General features: G+C 52.2%; 1 protein-coding gene across 1 annotated transcript; it reads right to left on the bottom strand.

The window, feature by feature from the left end:
- Positions 1–33: 33 nt before the first annotated feature.
- SARM1 (sterile alpha and TIR motif containing 1) lies at positions 34–19,229 on the bottom strand. The gene is made up of 9 exons (XM_047707995.1): positions 18,188–19,229; positions 11,273–11,891; positions 10,631–10,843; positions 10,277–10,368; positions 9,944–10,179; positions 7,373–7,475; positions 7,107–7,296; positions 1,651–1,772; positions 34–1,561 (listed from the first exon to the last, which is right to left on the bottom strand). Exons 1-9 carry the CDS (start codon positions 18,655–18,657, stop codon positions 1,432–1,434), a joined length of 2,175 nt encoding a protein of 724 aa, XP_047563951.1. The 5' UTR covers positions 18,658–19,229; the 3' UTR covers positions 34–1,431.
- Between the last annotated feature and the right edge of the window lie 852 nt (positions 19,230–20,081).

Below are 20,081 nucleotides of genomic sequence, written 5' to 3'. Positions count from 1 at the left end.
GCTCTCCTACCCAAGTGGAGAAAGGGGCAGAGGGATTTTCCTGCTTGTTTATTTCTGTATAGCTCTTAGACCAACCTTTTTTGGTGAAAACCTGTCCCCCTCTGCCAGACCCTTGGGGCAGAGAAGCCAGCCGTGGGGATAGTAACAACCCTGCCCTGAGCACAGCTTCTAGGATGGTTCTCGAGACAGGCCTTGGACCGAGCACCAGAAGGCCAGGTCTGGATCCTGGGGTGGCCGCTGCTGATTTGGGAAATGGCCCGTCATTCAGTCATTCAGTCATTCAGTCCCTTCTCCATACAAGGGACATAATACCGAGTGGGGCTACAGGATCCATGGAGTGGCATGAGATGGGGCAGGGGGTGGGGGGCGGGAGGTGGAATGGCAAAGGTTTGGGAGGGATTTGTGTTTTAGAGGCTCGCTAGTTCAAGTGTCTCATTCCTTGACCATCTGCACCCACCCACCTGGGAATTTGTGAGAAAAGCAGAAACCCAAACCCTGACCAGGTGGTCTGAACGCCATTGTTGCAAAATTCCCAGGTGGTTCCAACACACCCCTCACCCTTCTTCAGGATCCTGCCTCTTCCCATGTTGCTGCGGCCTCTGTCCAGCCCAGCACTGCCATCACAGGGGGCTGTCTCCCCCGGCTGCCCCCTGAGCGAAAGGGTGGGGAGGGGCTGGGCAAGCCAGCAGAGCCAGGCCGGAGCCGGCAACAAGGCCCAGCAACAAGGCACAGGGAGGGTGGCTAGCTGCCTGTCGAGACGGCCTTGGTGGTCCAGGCCTGGTGAACAGCTGCCAGCCACAGTGAGGGCTGGCTTGGCCGACCCTGACCTCCGGTGTGGCTAAGAGGACTGCACCTCAGGAAGGCTGGGAGGGGACTGGAGACCAGGCCAGCTAAGGACACAGTGATTACAGGTCAAGGCCACAGGGTGGCAGGATGCAGTGAGGCCAGAAGCCAGGCACGAACTGGGTGGAGAGCCATCACTGGAGCCTGATCTCCAGCTGGCTGCTGGGCCCCGGCCCTGGCTTAGCTCAGAGGGGAGGGCATCGCCCAAACTCGTCAGAGGGAGGCTACCAGCCTTCCCCCTACTCAAGCTGGCTGCTGTCTGGGCAGGAGGGTGTGCTGTGTGTGGCAAACCCTCAATTGTCCAGGGTTTCTCCCACACCTGAGATAGAGAACCTGGTAGCAGAACCTGGAGATGGGGCGGGGGAAGGTGTCTGGCCCTGAGCACCCCCAATGCCTGGTTTCCATTCCCTTTGCAGACACAGAGGGGGCTGGGCTTGAGGTGGACCATGAGGATGGGGGCAGAGCGACAGCAATTTCCAGAGAAGGGCCCAGGTGGCTGCAGCTGAGAGACGCCAGGTCGAGGAGCAGTTTCTTCGAGCGGGATGATGGGAACGGGGGTCACAGCAGGGCCTAGGATCTAAGGGTTGGTTAAGTTGGGCCCATGGGTGCGGCCCCCTCCAAACTGGTGTCTGAGCCTGCCGATGAGTCCCGGGAGGAGCGGCCCTGCAGGAATCGGATTATCTTCTCAATCGTGGCCTCCTGGTATTCGTGGGACCACCTGTGGGCACAGGGGCTGGTGGGTCAGGGGGCCGCGTGGGGGTGGGGGGAGCTGCTGGCTGGGGGCTGCGCACCCGCCCCTCTCCTCACTTGATGCCATTGAAGGTGAGCACGGCCTGCATGTCCTCGGGCAGGTCCTGGGGCTCTGGCCACTCGAAGCCATCGATGACCGGCACAATGTTCTTGCCGCAGCTCAAAGCAGTCACGATCTCCTGCAGGAAGAAACGAGGGGATAAGGAAGAGACCTGGGTCCCCCATCTAGGGACCCTGGTGCCAGGCAGTCCCTAGGAGGGGTGCTGGTGCCGAAGTCTGCTTTGGCTTTTCCCTCACCCCTTGTTTTTTTTAATAAAAATCAAATATTTGGTTTTTGCCCCAAGTCCTTGGCATGGAGCTCCCGAAACACTGGGAATCCCCAGATGACTGGAGGTTGGGCATGGGGGTTGCCTAGAGAGCTTCTGGATGGGGGCTGCTTGCCAGGAAGACCAAGCTATGATGAAAAAGTAGGAAACTAAGTATCTCACATATAGTCACAGATGCACACCTCCCAGGAGGAGAGAGGGGTTTAGAGATTGAGTTCACTCACCAGGGCCCAAAGACTTCACCATGCCTCCACAGTGAACCCTCCATCAAATCCCCGAAGGATGTGGTTTGTTGAACACATCCAGGTGTTGGGAGGGTGGCCTGCAGAGGGCATGGGAGCTCTGAGCCTCCCTGCCTGTGCCCCACACCCCATACCTTTGCCCTATGCATGGCCCCCATTCAAATGTTCCCCAGTTATAGCCTCTACAATGAACCTGGAATATAGTTAAGTGCTTTCTCAGTTCTGCATGTCATTCTAGCAAATGGTTGCACTGGCCAGGGGAGGGATGTGTGCCATGGGAACTCCTGACTTGGTAACCAAGTCAGACAGAAGTGTGGGTGGCCTAGGAACCCGGGACTCTCAGACGTCTGAAGTGAGTGCAGACATGTGGGACTAAGCCCTTCTGGAGTTTGACACTCGCTCTGGGTGAGTCAGTTATCAGAACTGAACTGGGGGTGCCTGGGTGGTTCGGTCGGTTAAGCGTCGGACTCTTGGTTTCAGCTCGGGTCACGATCTCAGGGTCGTGAGATGGAGCCCCGTGTTGGGCTCTGCACTCAGGGAGGAGGAGTCTGCTTCTCCCTCTGCCCCCACCCCCCTCACACTTGTGGCACAGTCTCTTGCTCTCAGATAAATAAATCAATCTAAAAATTTTTCTTAAAAAGAACTGAATTGCGGGACACCCAGTTGGTGTTGGCAGATTGGAGAAATGGTTGTTAGTGCTGGAAAAAAAAAAAAAAAAACTACTCAACTTGGTGTCAGGAGAAAAACATCACTGTCTGGACCCAAACTGATCCATTACCAGCCCTGCAGTTGTCCTCATTTCTCAGATCTACCCACTTTGGCTCTTCCTCCACACACACACCCTCACCGGGCTGCTCCAACCCCTTTATCTTTGTCCCCCACCAGGTCTCTCCTCATCACTCTTGCTTCCTCTAACTTGTTCTCTACATTGCCCCTTCACCTGGCTGCTCTTTACAAAATCCAAATCTGATCATGCCCCCCCACTACTTAAAAGTCTTCAAGACTTTACATAGCTCTTAGAATAAAATTCAGGGCACCGGGGTGGCTCAGTTGGTTAAGAGACTGCCTTTGGCTCGGGTATGATCCCAGGGTCCTGGGATTGAGTCCCACATTGGGCTCCCCTGCTCTTCAGGGAGCCTGCTTCTCTTTCCCTCTGCCTGCCCCTCCCCCTGCTTGTGCTCTTTCTCTGTCAAATAAACACATACAGTCTTAAAAAACAAACAAAAAACCCCCTCCATACTGTGGTCTGAAGGCTCCATGCAGTTGGCCACAGCTCCCTTTCCAGACTCCAGCCCTGCACTGTTCTCTCAGCCACACAGACCTTGCCCCCCTTAGATTAGCCATCCTCCCTCCCTGCACAGGGCCTTTGCACAGGTTCTTCCTGGCCCCTTCCCCTAACTAATGCTTACTAATTTTTCTGATCTGAGCTCAATCCATACTTTCCCAAGGAAGTCTCCCCTCCCTTCTCTGACCATGCACAATCTCCTACTGTAGGCTCTAGAAGGCTCTTTAACACATGCTAGAGTTGCAAACTTAATTAATGAGTAATTTACTTAATATCTGTCTTCTCCACCAGACATAAAGACAGAGATCATGTCTGGTTTTTATCCATCTTGTATCTCAGCATCTTTCACAAAGCCTTGCCCAGTCAGCCCTTGCCAAATACTTAATGGATGGCTGGATGGGTGGAATGAATGAATGAAGGAAGGGAGGGAGGGAGGGGGACAACAAAGCACAGCTGTTAGGGGCTGCACTCCAGAATCCTGAGACTGGGGTTCATATCGAATCTCTGACATAGGCTTTGTGGCATGAGGCAACCAATGGGCTCTCAAAGCCTCTGTTTTCTCTTCTGTTGGGGGGTACCTGCCATGTCCTGTGGCAAGTGCTTAGGCCAGTGCCCAGCATGTAGCGAGTGCTTAATCAATCAATCACAGGTGTTAGGTTTTCCTCCTCTGTAAAAGAGGATAATAAACCTCCCTCACAAGGTGCTTCTGAGGATATTACTATTAATGGGTGCTCTGGTAAGGGCTTATTGAATTTTTTCTTTTCAAGGGGGAACCTCAGGGATTGGAATTACTTGAGTGCAGTTCACTTGTGGTTTTCTGTATTGATTACCCACTAAATGTGGCTTCGGGGAAAGGAGTCTTAAAACCAGAGGCAGTGAAGCACTAACAACCCAGGAAGGCTGATGGGGCCTTTGGGACTGGTCCAAGGCAGAGGCTCCGCCCATCCCTCCTCCCTCAGTGCAGTCAGCTAGATGGGTATCGACCACCCTTGGGGCCCAGAGCCTTCCTGGGGAAAAAAACCCACATAACTCCAACCTTGATTGGTTTGGGGGGAACCTCTCATTTTATGAACGAGAAGAAGAAAGCCCAGAGAGGGGACTTGCCCCCAAGTCACACAAATGCCCAGCCCAAGAAGAGCCAGGCTTCCGAATCAAGCCTTCAGATTCCAAGCTCAGGGTTCTTTCAGCCAAGCCCTCGTTTGAATTCCGACCCTGCACAAATTTATTTGAGAGCCTCTTGACATGTTTTATCCAGAATCAAAGACCGCATGCTGCTCGCTGCAAAGATTCAGAGTCTGGCCAAGAGAGGAAGAATGGCTTGTTCAAGGTCATCCAGCAGGTTACGAATGAAAACTTGAGGGCGCCTGGGTGGCTCAGTGGGTTAAGCGACTGCTTTCGGCTCAGGTCATGGTCTCGGGGTCCAGGGATCGAGTCCCGCATCAGACTCTCTGCTCAGCAGGGAGCCTGCTTCCCTCTCTCTCTCTGCCTGCCTCTCTGCCTACTTGTGATCTCCCTCTGTCAAATAAATAAATAAGATCTTAAAAAAAAAAAAAAGAATGAAAACTTGATCAGAGTCGAGTGTTCTGGCCGGGTGAACCTGGTGGACCTGTGTGGCCTTCCCAGTTATTTCAGCTTCCTCTGCTTGGTAACTGATTCAAGTATCCTGTCAACTAGTCAAGAGCCTGCTTCGCACCACGCAGGCTTGTAGGCATCCAGGATATAGAGTGAACACAGCAAGGTCTGACCTCGAGTGGAGCTCAGCTATTCCTCTCTTTATCCCAGAAGGCCGCCTGCCACCTGCTCTGGGCCATCAACCATGATCCTCCAGGTGTCTCTTCGGCCCAACACCCAACCAAGCCCAGTACTCAGCCTCTAAAACATGGCTTCCAGGGCCTGACCCTCTTCCCCATGGTCGGTCTGGTTGTACTCTGATGCCAGAGCCTTCTCCCTACCACCGCTGGCCTGGCCTCACTGCCCTTGTGGGATCCCTTTCCCCCAGTGCTTTAAATACAAGTCTTCTCCCAACCTTTAGGTACTCAGCAAATGGGTTCTGTAGTTTGTTTGTTTGTTTGTTTATTTAAAGAGAGGGAGAGAGCCAGTGAGGAGGGGAGAGGGGAGGGCTGGAGAGAATCTTAAACAGGCTCCACGTCCAGTGTGGAGCCCGATCTCACCACCCTGAGATCATGACCTGAGCCAAAGTCGAGAGTCGGGTGTTTACCCAACTGAGCCACCCGGGGAACCCCAGTGGTGTGCTGGCAAATGTTTAACAAATAACCCTCTGGGGGCAAAAAGAAAAAAATCCCAAAACCAAACAAACAGAAAACAACCAACTAACCAAATAAAGTCCTGCTTTGTAGTCTTTACCAATTTCCTTTGTGTAAATATTCCCACTAGGGCTGATCTCAGGCTACCAACATGGCATCACCCGACATGGAGTTGGGAAGGGATCCAAACGACCATTTCCGGTGTCAGCAGAATCCTGCCCCAACCCCCACCTCCCCTCCCACCCCCTCAGGTCTGCGCCACGGCAGGTGCTGGGAAAGAGCACGGGCTTTGGAGTCAGACCGATGGGAGTTCAGAGGCCAGCTTTTTGGATTTCTACACCAGCGTGGCCAGCGGAAGAATTCTACTGCTTTGAGTCTCCGCTTCATCTGTAAGCCATCACCGGGGATGTGCCTTCCTCATCCCCACTTTTGTCCTCTGCTCGCACAGTCGCCCTGCCTGGGATGCCTTCTCTTCCACTTACCTAAATTCTTAAGTCTCTTCTCAAGTTCTGCTTCCTTCACAAAGCCTTCCCCGGTTATTCCAGCCCTTAACGTTCTCCGCCTTCTCTACGCACCTATGGCCAGTGAGAGGTTCACCTACATAGCTTAGCGGCGACACCAACCCATAGATGATCTCTACACGTCTTGTTTCCTTAGCTGCTTCAGGACAAGGGTTCCAGGCCAGATGACTGCTGTATCCCTCACTGATTAATAATTAATAATCTACAGATGTGGTATGAACCCATTTCATCCATCTGTCTGTTCTGTCAGTATTCAGTAAGTTTCTAGTATATGCAAGGCACTGAAGATAGAATGGCATTAATTAAACAGCGGGAAGCGCTCATACTAATTACAAGGATAAATGCTGCCATTATAGAACAATTACTATAGAACTAGGCATTCTGCTAAGGACTTGACAGATTTTAGCTCTTTTAATTCTTATAACAATATCCTAGGGAGTCCAGGACAATACTTCTCCCACTTTACAGTAGCCAAAACGATGCTCATTGCAGTTATGCAACTTGCCCAAGGCCGGAGCTGGGATTCAAACTCACAGCTTTGTGCCTTTCACGATCCCACTGTGCCTGTCACCAGGCTCTCTTGCCCCTCTTCCCTAACTGAGGTTATTTATCAAAGTGCTTCCCTCCTGCTCCGACCCTCACGGCCATCCCACAAGGTGAGTAAGACAGGCACGTTATCCCCATTTTCTGCATGAGAACACTGAGGCCCAGAGAGCCTAAGTGACTTGCCAAAGACCAATTACAGACCGAGCTGTGGCTCCTGCCTCGCCGCTGGACCGCGGAGGTGGCTGGGGAGTGCGAATGAGAAGGAAAGGGAGGAGGACCTTGACCCCTGGCCACGGGCCAGTGCTGGGACAACGGAGGCCAGCACCTACCTTATGCACCCAGTCCTTGCAGTCAAAGTCCTGCATACACTTGTCCAGGGCCCCGGCCGACAGCACGAGCACGAAGTTGCGGGCACCCATGACACTCTGGATGAGCTTGTCCTCGAACTTGCCTGCTTCCAGCTTCTCCACATCAATGAAGACACTGAAGCCGTGCAGCTGCAGGTGCACCTTCAGGAGGCTGGCGAGAGGTCCCACATCATTGCCCTGGCCCGGCTCCCAGCCCCTGGGCCGCCCACCTGCCTACCCCTTCTCACCTGGCTAGCTGAGAGCCTGAGCTCCGGCGGTAGCTGATGAAGACATCTGGGATGTCCCCACTGGGCTTGCCACCAGTGCAGGGCAGCGGGGAGTGTAGCATTTCTGAGGCAGACAGACAACAGCTCAGTCAGAGTCACCTCTGACTCCCCATGGGGTGTCACCTGCTGCCCACTCAGCCTTCTCAGCGCAGCCCGGCCCGGGCCGCCTGGCTTGTGCAAAAGAGAGTCACTGAGATGGAGAGCTGGGCCTACAGGAAGGAAGGCTGCTCACTATTGGTGAGTCCCTCTCAGGAGACAGGCATTGTGTTTAGGGACACGGATCGGCACCTCCAGCCCTGTCCTCTCTCCAGAACTCCAGACCTGCACAGGCAGCTGCCCACAGACACTACACCCAACACATCCCAAGTCTTCCCCAGGCCCCTTCCTTCCTAGTTCCCACCACAGCCAGAACCCGGGTATCGGCCCGTACCCCTACCTCTCATTAATTCATTCCACGCATATTCACTAAGTACTTACTGTGTGCCAGGCACTACCCTTTGGGCTTGCAATATGACAGTGAACAGAACAGACAGACGTTCACAACACCTGATTCCATGCTCTGCATTCTTCCAACTAAACATCCTGGACTCCAGCCCCAGGGTCCTATGTCCAGGCCCCCAACTCAGCCTTCTCAGTGGTCTCCCCAAATCCACACTTGCCCAGTTCAATCTGTTTGCACAACCACCACAGGGGTCCTTCTAAAATCTAAGTCTCAGTGGGTCACTGCATCCACTTAAAAAGGGTGCATGGAAGGGAGCAACTGGGTGGCTCAGTTGGTTAGGTGTCTGCCTTCGGCTGAGGTCACAATCTCCCCTGGATCCCTAACCCTAACCCACGCCCTCAACTCAGCCCTCTGGGAAGGTTGCCACAATGCCCTCAGACCAGACCTTCCATGCTCCTTGGCCCTAACCCTAACCCTAACCCCAGGCTGGGTTTTGAGAGGACAACCTGCAGAAGCTTGGCTCCAAAGCCATACCGGAGGACTCAGCCAGCAACATAGAAAGAAAATGTGCCATTTGGAACTCCAGAAAGGATTCGGAGCAGGAGAAATCTGAATGCAAACCTGAGCCCCCCAGGCGCCCCTCCCTGTTTTTAAGAAATGAAATCTTGGGGTTAGGGATGCCTGGGTGGCTCAGTTGGATAAGCGGCTGCCTTCGGCTCAGGTCATGATCCCAGCGTCCTGGGATCAAGTCCCTCATCAGGCTCCTTGCTCAGTGGAGAGCCTGCTTCTCCCTCTGCCTCTGCCTGTGCTCACTCTCTCTGACAAATAAATAAATAAAATCTTAAAAAAAAAAAAGAAATCTTGGGGTTATACTAAGAGCTCCAGTGTGAAAATAATGAAAGCTGATCTGCTTTGGTTGAACTTGTTGAGATGAATGAAAAGAATCCATCTTCATATAATATTCAGTCTCAGCACTCACAGTCAGCCCCTGTCTGTTTATGAAGCAGAAAGACAGAGGTTCAAATCCTAGTTCTGTTACTTAATGGCTCTGGGGTTTGTATTTGGGATTCCCCAAGGGATAACCTTGAGAAACGTATTTAAATTCCCAAAAACTTAGTTTCATCATCTTTAAAAAGAACACCCTTGATGGAAATGTTCTTCATCTTGGATTATGATGGTAGTTACACATGTATGCATTTTTCAAAACTCTTCAAATTGGACACTTTTAAGCTACACCTCTCTTATTACTTAAAAATTTTTAAAAAGTACATTATAGAAAGGCACCTGGGTGGCTCAGTCAGTTAGGTGTCTGACTCTTGATTTTGGCTCAGGTCATGATCTCAGGATGGTGAGATGGAGCCCCTAGTCGGGGTCCACACTCAGTGGGGACTCTGCTTGAGGATTCTCTCTTTCCCTCTGCCCCTCACCCCTGCTCTCTGCCTTGCTCTCTCTCTAAAATGGATAAATAAATCTTAAAAAAAAAAAAAAAAAGATGAGTAAGTTCTGGGATATAATGCACAGCATGGTGACTAGTTGATTAAAAAAATTAACACGCAGGAGCACCCCCATGGCTCAGTTGGCTCTGCCTTCGGCTCAATCATGATCCCAGGGTCCTGGGATTGAGCCCCACGATGGACTCCCTGCTCAACAGCGAGTCTGCTTCTCCCTCTGCCCGCCCCCCTCCTCCAGCTCACTCCCTCTTTATTATAAATAAAATAAAATGAAATCTTAAAAAATAATAAGTAAATAAATAAAATCTTTAAAAAATTAATACCCACTGAATAGAATGCATATAGATATTAAGATAATATTTAAAACTTTATATATTGTAACTGACAATATTAGCGAGATAGTAAATTAGCAAATTAAAATAAATTAGTAAATAAAAAGGGTTGCTAGAGCCCTAGAATCCATTCTGCCCTCGTGACCTCCCTAAAGCACCTCCAGACCCGTATTTGGTAAGCTGTTGGCTAATCGCCTAAGCCCCCTGTCTTCCCACCCCTACCCTCTGTAAGCACCCCTGGCTGAGGGCTGGGAGAGGGCTGGGCGAGGGCTGGGCGAGGGCTGGGCTCCCAGATGGGCAGGCTGACCTCTGGCGGCGGTGAGGATGCGGGCGCGGTGCACGCCCAGGCGGATGCCGCAGTCCTCCAGGAGCTGCTGCTCCGACACGCGGTGCAGCAGGGAGCGGTCAAGGCCGCAGCTGACCAGGCCGTACGTGTACTGGCGGAAGCGCGGGTCCAGGCTGCCCAGCCAGTCAGCCAGGTTGCTGCGGTCGCACGTAGCGTAGTTGGCGAAAGTCTTCAGCTCCGTGAGCTCCCTGAAGAATCTGCAGCCGGGGGTGGGGGGAGAAGAGGACGCTGAGGTCCTGACCTAGGACTGGCTAGGGGCAGAAGGTGAGGACTGGCGAGCAGGAGGTGCCGTACCTTTTGCGGGTGATGCCAGATTTCATGCCCAGGTCGGTCTGGAGCTCCTCGTCCGTGAGCCGCAGAAGCAGGTCGCCATCTACCTGCTGCTCCTAGGGGAGGGGTCAGACGTAAGGAAGGGCGCTCCTCCTCAGTCGTTGGACCCTAAGCATAAGATGCAAGGAAAGGCAACCGGAGACTACGACGGGGGAGGCGGATGGGACCCGAATTTGAGTGACCCCGAAAGTGGTGGAGTACAGGCTTCCACCCCCAAAATCATCCCTGGAGCCGCGGGCGCACGGGCCGCAAGGGGGCGCTGTTGCCTCATTCAGGGCGCCCCTAGGGGCCGCGAGCCCTTGGGATGCGCTGCTCTACCCGGAAGTTCTCGCAGTAGTGGGAGAAGCCGATCTGCTGCAGCCACGTCTGGACCTCGGCCTCCTTCCAGCTGGCCACGCAGGGCAGGATGGGCCGCGGCACCTCCTCGCCCAGCAGGCGCAACGCGCGCTTGGCCAGCGCCGACGTGGTGCCATTGGTGGAGTAGGAAACCAGGCGTTTCAGGCTCTGGATGGCTCCGATGTCGCTGAATACCTAGGGAGGGGTGGGGAGAGAGTGTCAGGGGTCCCCCAGTTCACCAGCCATCCCCAAAGATTCCCAGTCCTTCCCCTCGCCTCTTCTCAGCGCTGAAACTCCCATCATCTGCCCTAGCCCTGCATTCACCCTATAGATAACCTAGTTACGTTCATTCCCTTTCCTGAAACTCTCTCGACTCTCCCCCTCATTTCTCCCCTCTAACAGCTTCCATCTCCATGGGGTGAAGGCTGAGCTCTCAGTATTAATGCCAGGCATGCTCCCTGCTTAAAACCCTCGGTCTTGCCTTCAAGGCCAGTAACTGGTCTCTCATCCTTCTGCTTGCTTCACTTAACTCTAATGTGTACTTCAAGTCCCAGTTGAATGTCACTTCCTCTGGGAAGCCTTCCCAGATGCTAACTCCTGTCCCCACTCCCACCCCTCACCCACCTTGGTCTTGCCCTGCAGGCTCTTGATGGCAGCCTCAGCACAGAGATAGAAAGCCCCAATGCACTGCGCCTCCAAGCGCGACGAGTCCAGTAGTGGCACGAGGCGCTGCAGGTCGTCGGGCCCGCGGCCCTGGCTTGTATCGCTGGCATCCACAAGACAGCGGGCGAAGCGGCCGGGATCCAGCGAGGCCACAAGCGGCTCCACGAGCGCCAGCGTGCCAGAGCGCTCCACCTCGCGCTCCACCTCCTTGTTGGTGGCCAGCACGGCTACCGCGAGGCAGGCGTGCAGCCGCAGCAGCTCGTCCTCTTTGGAAAAGGCGAGCGGGAAGAGCCACTCGGCGGCGCGCTTCTCCACCATGCGCCGCTGCGCCGCCTGGCCCCCGTGCAGTGCGCAGTTGCCCAGCGCCAGCGCGCAGTGGCGGAGCAGCGCCGGGTCCGTGCGGCGGCACCAGTACAGCACAGCGTCCAGGCCACCGGCCGCCACCAGTCGCTGGCACGTCTCCTCCGAGTGCTTGAACATGTGCTCCAAGATTCCGGCCACGCTCCGCGCCAGCTCCACTGGCTCCCGTTCTTTTGCCAAGTTCAGGATCACGCCCAACCCGATGCGCGCCACGCGGTCCCTGGCGAAACAAAGTGGGACAAGGGATGATGGAATGGCGGTACCACCGGGGAAGGCTGACCATGACCTGGTCAGGTCATTTAACCTCTCTGGCCTCATTGGTGTCATATAGAACGTGAGGGAGAGCATTAACCTCCCTGCCTCCCCCTTCCACCTGCCCTGCAAGGAACAGATTCCTCCCATTACGATTATAAGGGTGCTTCATCCTGGCCACACCCAATTCCTCCCTTAACGCTGCCTCCTGCCCTGCAGTGTGTATGGTTAAGAACCTAACTCTGGGGGCGCCTGGGTGGCTCAGTGGGTTAAGCCACTGCCTTTGGCTCAGGTCATCATCTCAGGATCCTGGGATCGAGCCCCGCATCGGGCTCTCTGCTCAGCAGGGAGCCTGCTTCCTCCTCTCTCTCTGCCTGCCTCTCTGCCTGCTTGTGATCTCTCTCTGTCAAATAAATAAATAAAATCTTTAAAAAAAAAAAAAAAAAAAAAGAACCTAACTCTGGAGAAGATCCCTTGGGAGCTGGTGGTTTTTTTTTTTTTTTTTTTTATTGTTTGTTTGTTTGTTTGTTTGTTTTGGTTTTTTGTTTTTTGGGGTTTGTGTTTTTTTTTGTGTTTTTTTTTTTTTTTTTTTTTTTTTTGTCTAGAAATGTGTGGGACCTTGAGTGCCTTCCTCTATCCAACTTCAGTTCCTAAATAAGGAACTTCATCTCATAAATAAGATAAAAGGAGTACCCACCCCACAGGGTCATTATGAGTCCCAGTGTGAAAATCTGTGTAAAGTGCTTCCCACAGGGGAAGCCTGCCATAGGGAAGACTTACTAAATTTTAACTTCTTATCATCATTTGAAGCATCACTCTAAGTACACCCCTCTTCGCCTTGCCTTCAAACCTCTCTCCACTTCATGTGGTGTGACTGGGGTGTACTTATCCGTTCACTCAACAGATTTTTATTGAGGAACTACTGTGTGTCAGGCTTTGTGCTAGAGACTGAAGCTGAGCAGGGCCTAAGAGAGCCTGGAACTTATACACAGCTAATATGGAGACAAACAATAAGCAAGGGAACAATGAGTGAACAGGACAAGAGTGAGATGGCTATTATGCTAGCAAATGCAGGTGATGTAATGGACAGTGGGCGGCAGAGGAGGTGAAATCTGAGAGTACAATATCCAAAGACTCCTGTCTGCAGGTGTCTGGGAGAGAGTGTAACAGGCAGAACGAACAGCAAGGACAAAAGCCCTGAGGGCTTGTGAGCTTGGCATGTTTGAGGAATAGAAAGAAGGCCAGAGATATTTGCAATGTTTAAAACCTATAAAGAAAAATATAAAAGCAACAAGGTTTCATATATAGAAGATATGAACAGTCAAGTCAATAAGAAAAAGACAGCAAATTCAATAGGGAATGGCGAAGGATATAAATGGCAATTTACAAAAGAGGAAATCCACAATGTTAACAAGCAAATTAAGAGATGCTCTAACTCATTAGTAATTAGAGAAGTGAAAATTAAATCAGCTATCACTTTACACCTATTGGATAGGCAAAAAGCAGAAGCTGGGTAACAGAAAAGGTTGGCAGTGTGAGGGGCCATGAACTACCCTGAAGCTCTCTGTGTAGAGGTGCTTGCTGGGGCAATCAATTTGGAAAGCAGGCTGGGATGCGTGGGTGAAGTTAAAGAGATATGCACCCTATGAGCCAGAAATTGGGGCTCTTGAGTTTATATCCCTAAGAATTGTCACAGATCCACAAAAGAACGTGGAAAAGGCTGCAGGGTTGTTTGTGATGGGGGAAGATAGTGGCAGTCTGGTGTCGAGCCTGGGACAGTGGAGAGGTAACATGGGCAGTTACCCACTCTGGAGGGCTATGGAGCAGTTACAAGGGACTGAACAGATTATACCATGGCACATGAAGAAAGGATCTTAAAAACATACTACTGGGGCGCCTGGGTGGCTCAGTGGGTTAAGCCTCTGCCTTCGGCTCAGATCATGATCTCAGAGTCCTGGGATGGAGCCCCGAATAGGGCTCTCCACTCGGCGGGGAGCCTACTTCCCCCTCTCTCTCTGCCTGCCTCTCTGCCTACTTGTGATCTCTCTCTCTGCATCAAATAAATAAATAAAAATCTTAAAAAAATACTAATAAGTGGATAAAAATATGAACTGGAATGTGCTATAAAACACAGCACCATTTGTATAAAATTTTTAAGAGATTTTATTTATTTGACAGAGAGAGAGCACGAGCTGCAGAGGGAGAGAGAGAGAAGCAGACTCCCCACAGAGCAAGGAGCTCGATGAGGGACTCGATCCCAGGACCCTGGGATCATGATCTGAGCCAAAGGCAGACACAACCAACTGAGCCACCCAGGCATCCCTCCATTTGTGTAAATTAAAAATACATGCACACAAAACAAGAATAAAGATCCTACCAGGACACAGATATAAAGACACACATTAAATATATTGGTTGGGTGCCTAGGGTATTAATTGGGGAAGATGGTGAGACATTCATGAAGAGGAGAAGGGGAGATTGTGGACATTGTATTATAGGCACAGATGTATGCAAAGGCTTGGGGGGTATCTGAGAGCTGGTGCATTTGGGGATCTGTCCCCACCTCAGCCACACTGAAGTGAAGCCATTTCTAGTGGCTGAGGTAGAAGATTCAAGGGGGGAGAGTAGGGAAAGGGTCCTGGGGGCCTTCTGAGCCCTCTTCAGGCATTTGTACTTTATTTTGATGGCAAATGAGGAGCCATTGAAAGGCTTCAGGAAGGGGAGTGACCTACTCTTACATGGGTTTTAGGAAACACTATGACTGCTCTAGGGAAGAAATGTCCAAGGGAGGGAGCCTGGTTGCCAGCACAGCAGGCACGAAAGCTGGCACACTCTAGGCAGAGGTGAAAGTTTTCTGTCTCCCTGACCTCCACAAATGATGTCCTCCACAACTGACACTACCCCTAAAGACTTAAGAGACTCAGCCAGGCAGGGAGTCCCTGCCCAGTGAGCATCACAGTGATGCTTGTGACTTTGTGTCCACTGCAGGTCCCAGCTGAGCCCATAACATGGCACAACTTTTCTGAGTTGATCACTGAGCTTCCCTAAAGTCCAAAAGAACAGGTGGGTTCCAATCATTCACTTGTTCATTTTACCAAGGAGAAAGCCAAAGTTCAGGGAAGTTACATGTCATGCTTAGAGTTACACAGCTGGTAAGAGGCATAGGTGGGGTCCAAACCTGCATCTGTCTGTCTTCCAAGGTTAAGATCCTTCATCTATACTTTGTGCTTCCAGAACAATCTGACTACATAAACTCTGAGAATATCAGAACCAGCAGATGTGTTTAAGCAATAATCTAATCCAACACTCTCATTTCCTGAGGACAAGTGAAGGGAAGGGCTTGCTCAGGAATATTAATTCAGAGAGGACTTTATTCTTTTTTTGCTTTGTTTTGTTTTGTTTTTTAAATTTTTTATTATTTTAAAAATTTTTTATTTATTTGAGAGAGAGAGAGAACGAGGGAGAAACAGATTCCCTGAAGAGCAGGGAACCCAACCTGGGACTCGATCCCAGGACCCTGGTATCATGACCTGAGCTGAAGGCAGACACTTAACTGACTGAGCCATCCAGGCACCCCATTTTTAATTTTTTTTAAGAGGACTTTATTCTGAGTCTGTTGACCCCCCAGCCCTCCCCTTTCCCTATGCCCTTGGCACCTTCACAGAACTTGGACTATATCCTTGTAGTGAGAACTATACACTCAGCTCCCGGCTTCTGCAGCCTGAGAGGCTGTGGGTCTGGGTTCAAATTCCAGCTTCAGGAGGGGGAATTCATACACATACATGTACCAGCATGTATATATAATATACATATATGTGTAAATCCTTGTATGTATACAATTGTTCTGGGAGGACATACTGTACAAGAAACCTGTTTTGCAGGGCACCTGGGTGGCTCTGTGGGTTAAAGCCTCTGTCTTCAACTCAGGTCATAATCCTAGGGCCCTGGGATCGAGCCCCGAATTGGGCTCTCTGCTCAGTGGGGAGCCTGCTTCCCCTCCCCTCTTTGCCTGCCTCTCTGCCTACTTGTGATCTCTGGCAAATAAATAAATGAATCTTAAAAAACAAAACAAAACTTGTTTTTCTGGTTTGCATCAAGCGAGGGGGTCTGGGTAGAAGGAAAAATTCTTAAGTTTGGGACTTTTTTGTACCTTTGCACTTTTTGAATTTATATGCAATAGCTTTCTGTTTTGTTTTACTTTTTTTTTTTAAAGATTTTTACTTATTTATTTGTTAGAGAGAGAGAGCGAGCATGCAAACGCAGGCAGAGTGGCAGGCAGAGAGAGAAGCAGCATCCCCGCTGAGCAGGGAGCCCAACGTGGGACTGGATCCCAGGACCTCGGGACCATGATGCGAGCCAAAGGCAGCGGCTTAACCGGCTGAGCCACCCAGGCATCCCTTGTTTTACTTTTTAAACATGTCTCCTCCACTTATTAACTGTGTATTTTTGGGAAATTCATTCATTCAACCGGAGTTAAACCATTTAACTTAATTATGGTCTCCTGATGGGGCTGGGCTATAAATTTCAAAGGCTAGCAGTCACATGGGGCCCTCACTGGTGTCATGGGATCAAGTTCAGAGGGTCCTACCCTGTTGGATTTCTCTTGACATTTGAGGGTGAGGGATACTGTGATCTAGGCTCCTGGCCAACAGGTGTAGCAGCACTCTGGGAAGAAGGGAATGGGAAAAGGAGTGGGTGCATTGATTGAGGAACTTTCTTTAAGAGGAGGTTGGCTGATGAAGGGCAAGATTTCATCAACACAAATTCTCAGTGTGTCACCCCCCTTCTCTTCCTTCCAGGCTCCATCCAAAGTAGACTAAAAGTTGAGGAGATTCTGCCTCTCTTTGGGGAAAAAAATCCCATGGCCAAGGGGCTTCCTGGGCTCTGTCCTTGGTCCTGAAGTGCTGTCAGGACCAGTGCGTGGTTTCCCCAGATCATGGTGAGTGTGACTCCTCCCTTCAGTAATTCTGTAAGAGGTGAGTGTTGTTATTTTCAACCTTGAAAAAAATATCAGTGCAGTTTGCATCTTGCCGCCCTCCTCTTCCTAGGGTGTTGGCTGCACCGCTTCTCCACGGTTCTAATTATAGCTGCCACACCCCACATACCAGGCTACCAGGTATGCTGTCACCCCGTGCCCACCACATCCAGGGAGCACCCACTCCATTTGCTAGTCCTCCAAATGTACTGATGATTGATGGTAGTTGGGAAATTAATGACTTTCTGAGTAAGCAGAACCCTAACTTGCTCTCCCAACTTAAATTGCTCCATTCATGTATTTCTGACGGTTGTATCATTTCCATCATCCACAAGGTTATGTTTAATTTTTTTAAATGGTAAGGAAAGCATCCCTAACCCATCACACATCACAAAGCTGCATGAATTGAAAGTGACCCTTCCCAAACCCTTCTAAATCTGAGGGGCCTGAGAATTCAGCACGTGACTACTGAGTGACAGTTTGATCTGCTCTGGCATAGGAGGGGAGAGAAAGTGAGTGCAAGAGTCCTCATATTCTGGGGGAGATCTCAAGAGGCAGGCAAGAGAGGGACTTCCAGGCCCCAGTTGGACACCCCCTACTGTATCTCGGCCCTATGTGGGGAAGGGACGGAGAACACACACTCTGGCCCCTGCCTTTCTCCTCACCTGTTTCCTCTTCTCTCACCCATTGATCCCACTAGAAAACCTTCTGTTCCCCATGAGCAGCCGCAGGATGAGATCATGTCTGGCTTGTTATGTGGGCCAAAATGAAGAAGGAGGAAGCAGAAGGTGGATTGGGGGTGGCCTAAAGAGGGCAAGTAACCCTCAGATCAGCACTCATTTCAGTAATCCTACCCCATTTACTGAGCATTGTGTTCTCTTCCTTTCACAGTGGCAGTGAGAAGGTAGCCTAGAAGGGCACCAATGCCTGTGGGGAGGAGGTCTGTGGGTTTAGGGTCCCAGCCCCACCCTCAGAACCAGGGACAAATTCCTGTCCTGCTATACTCTATTCTTCCTCTCCCAGTCTCATTCCTCACCCCAACAGTCCCAGGAGAATCCTGGCTGAACCATCAGTTCACTGTGTTGTGACTCCCTGCAAGGCATGAAACTTTCCCAAGCCTCATTTGTAAAACGGACACGCTCATCCCCAACAGGGGGGTAGTACAGGGATTTGGTGAGGTGAGGCGGGAAAAGGCACAGGGCGATTCACACCAGAGACCCTGGCCGCGGACCGCCCTTGTCACCCCACAGCACCCCGCGCTCTACCCTCCAGCCCGCGAGCACCCTCACCGGTTCTCAGCCACCAGGATCTGCTCCAGCAGGCGGGCGGCCTGCACGCGCGTCTCCAGCTCCGGCGCCTGCAGCAGTCGCAGCAGCAGGTCGAGGCCGCCGTCCAGGCGGATGGCGTCGCACAGACCCTGGGCTACCTCACGGCCCACGGCCGGAAGCAGCCAGGCCTCCTCCACCAGCTGGAAGACCTCCGCCAGGCCCGCGCCCACGGCCCGCGCGCCCCCCGCCTGCTTCAGCGCCGACAGCGCCTGCTGCAGCTCGGGCAGCGCGCGCTCCAGGGCACCCTGCACCTCAGTGCCCGCCCCGGGCGACACCTCGCGGGGCCCGCGGCCGCCCGCGGTCCACCACGGGCCCGCGCCGCCGCCCCCGTTGGGCCCCGGCACGGCTAGCCGCTCGCCGCCCGGCCGTGGGCCCGACATGGTGAAGAAGCGGCACAGCTTGTAGGCGGAGAGGAGCAGCGTCAGGACCATGGGCGCGGGGCTGCGGGGGACATCCCCGGTCCGGAAGGGCGGAGCGACTCGGGACTTGGGGAAAAGGGGGACAGGAGACGGATCCAGGGAAAAGAAGGTGCAGAAGGGAGGGATGGGCAGAAGGCTACCTACCAGGCAAAGGCGCTGGCCAGAAGTCTGGGGGAGGGGCAAGAACAGGAACTGGGACCGAGCTTTTGGGTGAAGGGATGCGGGCCCGGATGCAAGGGGTGGGCGGGAGGAGCGAGAGGGGAGCGAGGGATGGACCCAGACGCCGGCGGACCTAGGAGGCAGCAAGAGGAACAAAGGGGGGCTCCGGCTGGGAGATGCTCTGCAGCGGCCCCGCCCCTGAGAAGCCACTGTCGCGGAGCTGACACCCCGCCTCTCTGTCACGTGGGACTCCTCCCCTGCAGCCTGCGTAGCCTCAAACCCAGGCTTCCCCCAGCCACGTCCACGAGGTAGCTGAGGGGTGGGGTGGCGACTAGGGCGAGAGGGTGCAGAGCCGGAGGGCTGCCTCCGTTTCCCCGCAAACTCCGTGGCACTGCAACGTGAAGGCAACACCGTGGAGCTTGTGGAGCTCAGTCCCCACCTTCCCCTCCCCTGGTTCAAGCAATCATAAGAACAATTCCGTACAACTTTATGCCTGTTTCTCAGTGAAGCCTTGTGACAGGCCTACAGGATAGGGGTTAGTGTTCCCATTTAACAGTAGAACTGACTGAAGCTCATAGAAAAGAGATTGCCCAAAGTCACACAGCCCTCTCTGATTATGGAATGGGAAAAGTCCGTTGGAAACGCCAAGAATCATTTTTTTCCAGGTGGTAGCAGGATTTCAGGAGCCCCATGGACCTCTGAGAGTGGGTACAAAATCAGACGATCTGTGCCAGGTACTTTCTGGAAAGAGGGATGCTACTTAGTCTAAAAGTGTTGGGAACGAGGCTATTCTTTACCCACAGAAGGTAGGTGGAGGTGGAGACAGGGAGCAGTACCTGCCAAGGAGCAGTGAATTACTGGGAGACCAAGGAATCCAATCCAATCCAATCCAAACGGTCCATAGTCACCCCATTCTGCTGTGCTATGAAGCCCAGCTTAGGGAAATCAATGCACCAAGAGTTGAACCGAAACACAAGAAATCTGTGTTTTTTTAAGATTTATTTTTTATTTGACAGAGATCACATGTAGGCAGAGAGGCAGGCAGAGTGAGAGGAAGGAAAGGAGGCTCCCCGCTGAGCGGAGAGTCTGACGTGGGGCTCGATCCCAGGACCCTGAGATCATGACCTGAGCCGAAGGCAGAGGCTTAACCCACTAAGCCACCCAGGCGCCCCAGAAATCTGTGTTTTTTTAATAAAAATATTTCCCCAGGGTGTTTAGCAGCATTCTTCCAACCCCCCTTTCCCTGCCCTAAATACACAATAGATGAGTGAGACACA

This window comes from Lutra lutra, chromosome 16, assembly GCF_902655055.1.
Source record: "Lutra lutra chromosome 16, mLutLut1.2, whole genome shotgun sequence".
Classification (NCBI taxonomy): Eukaryota; Metazoa; Chordata; class Mammalia; order Carnivora; family Mustelidae; genus Lutra; species Lutra lutra.
Note: the sequence above shows the minus strand (reverse complement) of the source record. Positions and strands in the feature narration are given on the sequence as shown.

Bases quoted from the DNA above. Each gene is read 5' to 3' on its own strand.
- SARM1 (XM_047707995.1), bottom strand. From the start codon at position 18,657: ATGGTCCTGACGCTGCTCCTCTCCGCCTACAAGCTGTGCCGCTTCTTC. The intron at 10,180-10,276 runs GTACGGCACCTC...CCCCGGCTGCAG, and splicing joins TCTGGCATCACCCGCAAAAG to ATTCTTCAGGGAGCTCACGG. The intron at 7,297-7,372 runs GTGAGAAGGGGT...ACCTCTCGCCAG, and splicing joins TCAGGCTCTCAGCTAGCCAG to CCTCCTGAAGGTGCACCTGC.